General features: G+C 27.1%; 1 protein-coding gene across 1 annotated transcript; it reads right to left on the bottom strand.

Moving 5' to 3' along the window:
- Positions 1-6,695: 6,695 nt before the first annotated feature.
- Positions 6,696-7,219, bottom strand: LOC126554999 (uncharacterized). Its single transcript, XM_050209976.1, has 2 exons — positions 7,214-7,219; positions 6,696-7,148 (listed from the first exon to the last, which is right to left on the bottom strand). The coding sequence occupies exons 1-2, from the start codon at positions 7,217-7,219 to the stop codon at positions 6,696-6,698; spliced, it is 459 nt and encodes a 152-aa protein (XP_050065933.1).
- Between the last annotated feature and the right edge of the window lie 251 nt (positions 7,220-7,470).

Raw genomic sequence — 7,470 nt, 5'->3', positions numbered from 1 at the left:
TTTTAGTATAAAATTCTCGTAAATTTTTATTATTCCCCCAATTATTTCTATCTATATTTTTTTTATTTTTTTTTCTAGGATTTTTTATCCTCTCTAAAATTTACAATATACGTCAAGTAATTCTTTCCAACACGATAGGACTTCTCGCCTATAAAATTCACAATTATCTTTTAATTATAACACGGCTTATTCCTGCCTAATAAAATCTCCGATTATTAAAATCGCTGAATACGGCTCTTCTCGGCCTAAATAAATTCACAATTATTTTTTCACAAAATACGGCTCTTTTGGCCCAATAAAATTCACAATTATTTTTTCACAAAATACGGCTCTTTTTGGCCCAATAAAATTCACAATTATTTTTCAATATACGGCTCTCCGGCCAATAAAATCACAATTATTTTTCAATATACGGCTCTACTCGGCCCAATAAAATTCACAATTATTTCAATATACGGCTCTACTCGGCCCAATAAAATTCACAATTATTTAATTCACAATATATATATGGCTCAAATCCGCCCCAAAATAATTCCTTTCATCAACTTTTAAAATATGGCACTTTTTCAGCCTAAATAATTCAATACTTTTAATTCTCAATATATGGCTCAAATCCGCCCAAAATAATTCCTTTCATCAACTTTTAAAATATGGCACTTTTTCAGCCTAAAATAATTCAATATATATAAGGACTTATACTTGCCTTCCAAGTAATTCAATAAATAAGGTCTTAACTGCCTTCAATAAAATTCTCAATTAATATTCTTTTTAATTCACAAAATAAACTCTTTTTTTTTTTTTTTTTTTTTCGCGTGTTCCTTGACGTATAATTCACTAATAATTTTTTTCTATAATTATTTATTTCCGTATTCTTCACGTATAATTTTCTTTAAATAAAATATTTTCCCCTTAATTATAAATTTTTTTAACAATATATTCTTTTTTTTTTTTATTATTTTTTTTTAAAAAAAAAAATAAATTTATTTATACTATTCTTACGATATTTATCTTAAATAATTTTTCCGCATAAAAAAAAAAATAATTTTCTTGTAAAATATTTAATTTTAATAAAATAATTTAATTTTCGTAATAAAAAAAAATGTTTAAAGTAATTAAAATAATTTTTCTTTCCTTTTATATTAAAAATAAAATTATTATTTTTTTTAAAATTATTCTTCTGCTATTATATTTTAAAATAAAATAATAAAATAAAATTTTATTTTAAAACTTAATTATATTTTTTTTTTTTCTGAAAAGTTTTCTATGTCAAAATATTTTATTTATTTAAAAATAAATATATTTTACTATTAATTTTTTTTGATTGATTTTTTTTTTTTTTAACTATTATTTTTTTTGAAAGTTCTTTATGTTACTTGTTGTATTTCTTTTTGAAATAATAAAATATTTTTTTTTTTTTTTTAGATTCTTAATTATTAATTTTTTCTGAAAAATTATTTATGTCTTTTTTCTTAAAAAAAAAAAAATTCTTTTTATTATTTGTTCTCGAAAAATTATTTATATTTGAAATATTTATATATTTTATAACTAAAAATAAGTCGTATTATTTTATTATTGAACAAAAATTTTATGCGTAAAAATAATCTAAGTGTATTATTAAAATATTAAATTTATTTAATCGTTGCGTTTTTTTTATTTTTTTTATTTTTGCTTATTCTAAATTTTTCCCTTTTTAAATTATTTATTTAATTTTATCAAGATATTTTATTTAATGCTTCACGGGGAATATATATATATACCTTCACAATTAAAAGTAACTTATACGATGGAGTTTTTAATTCCAAAGGAGACGCGAACAGAGTTAGACGCTTAAAATTATTCTACATTAAGAAAAAAAAATTATGCTTACACAACGATGGTTTGAGTTGATGCTTCCATTCTTCTTGATTGCTGAGCCGTGGTGTTACTTGTTGATTCTTTCTCTTTCGGAGTCGCTGAAGTTGACGTTCTGCAGTTGTCTTCTTCAACAGTGATTCGTTGCCGAATGTGCCTCCGTGAATTCTTCGAAGTGGATATATTTTAAATTTTTCGAAAAATTTTCGAAGTGGAAAAAAATATTTTTCCCGAAAATTTTCTAAGTTCGAAAAAATTAAAATTGTTCGTCCAAAGAATTCTTATTTGAAAGAATCCTACCGACTGCGCCAAATTTGTAACGTGCCACGTACAATCAGTTGAATGATGTCGATTTGGAAAGGTTTTGTGAAATAATTGAACTCTCGAAATTATTCTAAGTGTTTTTATTTAAAATTATTCTAAGTCCAATTAATTAATTTAATAAAACTTGTGAAAATATTCTAAGTCCAGGAGACATAAAATATAAACTGGGTGACGTGAAGGTGCTTGCGCTAACTCTGGTGGATCACGTCTGAATTGTGCCTAATCTGGGCCCCCTTATATATCGTCCAGGGACTCCCGCGGTACCTTCAGATCCCTGATGGTCATCTGCACCTGCATCCGCTTCTGCCCACGCTTTGCGTCATCCGGCCGATAGCGTGCGTCAATTATATGACTATAATATTCTATCGGGTGAGTGATTCCGCAACTAATATACTCTACCGGGTGGCAATTACGTATCCATAATATGTCACCGGATAGTAGTCAATGCCATTACCTCCCATCGGATAAGAAGCACACGGGCGATGATACTTTTGATTGTTTCCTACTTTTGTTTATTAGATCCGGTCCTAGTCCGACCACACCCAATCATTGCTTGCCTGGTTGCTCACCCTAACATAACTATGAGGATATCCTTTACGTCCCCATGGTTTAGAGTATTGTTGGCTATGGTAATTTATATATTACATTTAATATAATTATCAGAGCACGTTGCAATGTATTCAAGAAATTAGAAACAATTCTCCAATAACCCCAGACCTAAAACAATAGTAAAATTTAAAAGTGGCCCTAATAATATTAATATAAATTAGAAATTCATGAAGGGCCTGGATTTTATGAAAAAATTATTGTAGAATATGAACTTATTTGTGCATCAAAAATGTTAATCTTTTAATTTATTAATTTAATAGAAACTATTTCTAATATTTAACAATAAATAGGCTACAACACCATCATTTACCAAAAGGCAGATACAAGCTTAGGTCATAGGGGACAATGCAATGGCTGCTAATAGACAACATTTTTTTTTCTTTTATTATTTAACTTAATAAATATCTTTGCCTCCCCCCATTTATCTAGTCTGTATCTGTCTTTACAAAATATCTAATGTCAGTATTTGGTATCTCACTATGTAAAACAATACAATTTAAAATTAAAATACATTATATGTTCTTTTAATACTTTATATTGAAATTCATCATACAACATAAAAACAAATACTTAGTAGCAATCTAAATATAATAATTAATCATAGATCTTAGATAGGTACCAAAAAATTTTTTTTTTAATTATTTATTTGATTTATACTAGAATATTTAATTTTACAATACCTAAATTTCTATTTTTACTAATCAATGCACCAGCAAGCTATAATATTTCAAAATTATCTTTTAGGATTAAAATTTAAATGATTGATGTTGTAACCTTATTTAAATTTAAGTATGGAATGTCATACAAATTACAATACATTTTTTTCATTTACAATTTTTAGTTTTATATACATATAAAATAGTTGGTAATAGTTTTCTTCTGGAATGTTTGGAATGTTGGTTGGATTCAATTGTTTACACTTCTTTCAAATTTAGTTTATAAGGTATCTAAAAAAATACAATAAAAACCTAATTACTTGAGTAATATTTCACTTAAAATATGTAAGTACTAAGTATACAAACCATATTTTTAATTTTGTCGCATATTGAAATATTAAAATCCAATATAGAAACCAATATTTTTATTTTTATTGTTTCCAGTTGTAAATTGGAATATTGTTTTAATATGTATCATTCAAATCATCTGGATATTTTTTATGAATACAGAAAATCTTAGAATATCATTATTAAGAATTTTAGTATGCTATAGATTTTCTAAAATGGCATTGACTATAGAGCAATTAGCAATGTTAAAGTCCTACTGGATTGTATTATCAAAATATTAACCATATTGACTGGAATAATTAACAAGTCAATAATCCATATAAACTGCAACAAAAATTGTATAGAGCTGATGTATTAACTGAAATCAAAATGTTTATAAATAATTATAATAAGAATTATTTATAATAGTTTTTACATATAACAATATGGTGACCTGAAGTACTATTTTTCATAGGACAGTACTCTTTTTTGATGCAAGTCGTAGTGTCATTAAAAATAGTGTTCAGTATATGAAATTGTAATATTTTTTTGTAAATATTATTAGTTACTACACGTTTATGATTTTTTATAATTTAGTATTTATTTATATTTTATGGTTCGAGCTAATGCAATCTAATTGGTTGTTAGCATAGTTAATTTAATTTGTTCATTTTTCCTATATTTTAACAAAGTTTTGTATTAATTTATTCAAATTTCGTACTTGGTATTTTACCTTCAAAAAAATAACTAAAATATTTATAGGTACTTTAGTTTAAGTTTACTTAAATTTCATAGAATTGTTATCATAAAGACACCCATCTAATGAGTTGACATAATAATTTTAAATAATTAGTTTTTTAGTACCTACCTAGGTAACAATAATAATTTTAAAAAATACAATTTTTGTAGAAGGAGATGACCTATGGTCTATATGGGCAAAATGGGTGTATGCATTGGCAATTACAACAGAGGAGAAGCTAAGATTTAAATTTTTATATCTGGTCACCACACATATAACTAAAAAATAAGTAATACCTACTTACCAATATTTAATAGGACTTTCCAAGTATCAAATTCACACGCGTAATCTCAATTTAAATACCTAGGTACTTCTATGTTTAATTAAATTAATAAACAAAATAAAATATAATATAAACAACACATTATGACATATTATTATAATATAAATAATATTCATATAATATAATATTGACTGTTATGTCATGTTATTTTATTATAATGCTGATGTCTGAATAGTGTCTGATGTACTATGTATCACAAGATTACCACAATAGTCATACTACATAGTACAATATGGCGTACGGTCAGACGTTAGTAAAACTTTTACTGTAAATGTAAAGTTTTCACTTTTCAGTAAGTTGTCACGAGGTATCGTGTAATCATGAAACATTACATAACTGAAATCTGGATGATAGCTTGCCTTTAAGTTGCGATCTCGGATATGTACATATTATATAATAATAAACCTTATACTAGGTAATAAGTATAAGGTCTATGGTATTGGAATTATTGTTTTGTGATTATACAGAACGCAAGATTATTATTTTGCTTCATAAATTTAAATAATTTAATGTTATAGGTGGGGCGGAGTTACAGAATACAAGGGTATTCTTAACTTTTGGCTTTCATAAACACTAATAGGTATTATTAGAATGACTTATTATGCATCATCATCGGTGTCGGTAATCGAAAGCGATAAGCGAATAATAGTATTTATAGTAGTAATTTTAGTCCAATTAATTATAATTATATGACAATTGATAATAAGCTATAACAGGTAATAACAGGTACAAATTTAATATTATCACCACTCTCCGCTACAACATGGATCAATGATATCGAATTCATTAGTATAATAGCTACTGGACTTCACAAATAAATATCCCAGTTCTGACTAATTAGTAATTAGTACTGATGTATAACACCTAAAAACTTTCTAAAACCAACCAACTTTGAGCAGCTATAACTCGCCGACGGATCAATGAAAGTTAAAAATTTTAACGTAAAAATTCATAAAAAAAATGGCTTTATTAATTTATGTAATTATTAATATAGGTTGTCATTTGAAAATCTAAAGTTGATGGTGGTTTCACTATTAAATATAAGCGTGAAAAAAATAAAATTTTTATATAATTCTAGAAAAGCATAAAACTAAACATTTTGAAAAAAAAAAAATTGAAAAAAATCAACACATAACGAGATAATGAGTGTTCAATGATAAAAGAATCACTCTGTATAAGAAAAAAATTTTATGATTTTTCAACTTTAAAATTACTTGCAAATTTTCGCGTTTGCGACAGATTTCGTAAAAATTTGAACTATAAACGCTTATAAAAAAATTTGTGACCAACGATTTTTAATTTTTTTTAGCTACAATAAAAACAACTCATAAGGAACCTTGTATTAAATTTTCAAAACTTTTTGGTCATCCAAAAATTTTTTATCGACACTTTAAAAAAAATTTATCAAAAAAATCGAAAATTTCAGTGGTCTATAATAACTCAAAAAAAGTCAAAATTTTTTGAAAATTTAACTATATACAGATACTACTGACATTAACATTTGGTGAAAATTTCAAGTATTTTCAGTGATTAGTTTTTGAATTACAACCAAAAAAAAAAAATCGATTTGGTCGAAAACTGGTTTTGCGTAAAAATTGCCGTTTTTCCGTCATTTTTTTTTTTTGTTTTTCTCGATTTTTTTGAAAACTGTTGGAAAATGTTAACTTTTTACCTCTATAATGCACCAAGGATATTCACTTTTACATCGGAAACCACCCCCATAGTTTGAAATTGGAGCATTATTTCGACTAGTTATGCTGTACACAGATACAAAAACAAAAAAAAAAAAAACATACATCATTGTAAAATCAATACATTCATCACTTCGTTCAGAAATCTAAAAATGCTAATGGAATATAATAACCAATCTTAATACAGTGTGGTTATAGGATTTAGCTAGCTCATCGATGACGTACCTTTTGTGCTGTGGCTTTAACCGCTTTACCATAAGCAACAGTTCAGGGATAACCATAGCCATGTCTATAACTACTCCTTTATCGGTTAACCACTTTATTATGTCGGCCTTCCGGGTGTTAGATGAAGGGGCTTTGTCAATTTTCACCGAGTGGTACGACGCATTGTCCATAACTATAACAGAATTTGGTTTTAGTCGTGGTAAAATACCTTCCATCCACTCACGAAAGGTTTCCCCGTTCATTTCGTCGTGGTAATCGCTTGTATTTTTTTTCGACTCGAAGCACAATAAGACATCGGGAACAAAACCGTCTTCCGAACCGATGTCAAGAACAATGAGCCTTTTTCCTTTTCCTGAAGGATTCACACTCCCTGTAGTGAGCTCCTTTTGAAATGTATCGTGGTGCGATTTTATTGTTGTGTCGACCCATGTTTTTGACGTACACTCACCGGCATTTACCCACGTCTCGTCCAGGTAATAAATGATGGACCTTCCTCACGATACCGCTCAATGTCTCGTAAATAACGTCTGCGTCACTCGATTAATCCATTTCTTTCTGTAAGAACACTATTCCGACTCCGCTTAGTGTAACGGAAATTCAATGCTTTTAACAGGCAAAATAAATTTGTACGAGATATTGACGGCAAACTATCATCGAAGGACACGGCTTGAAATATCTTGTCAACAGTAGGAATTTGGCGAGCAA

This window comes from Aphis gossypii, unplaced genomic scaffold (genome assembly GCF_020184175.1).
Source record: "Aphis gossypii isolate Hap1 unplaced genomic scaffold, ASM2018417v2 Contig00675, whole genome shotgun sequence".
NCBI lineage: Eukaryota > Metazoa > Arthropoda > Insecta > Hemiptera > Aphididae > Aphis > Aphis gossypii.
The sequence above is the reverse complement of the archived record's forward strand: the minus strand, read 5'-3'. Positions and strand labels throughout refer to the sequence as shown.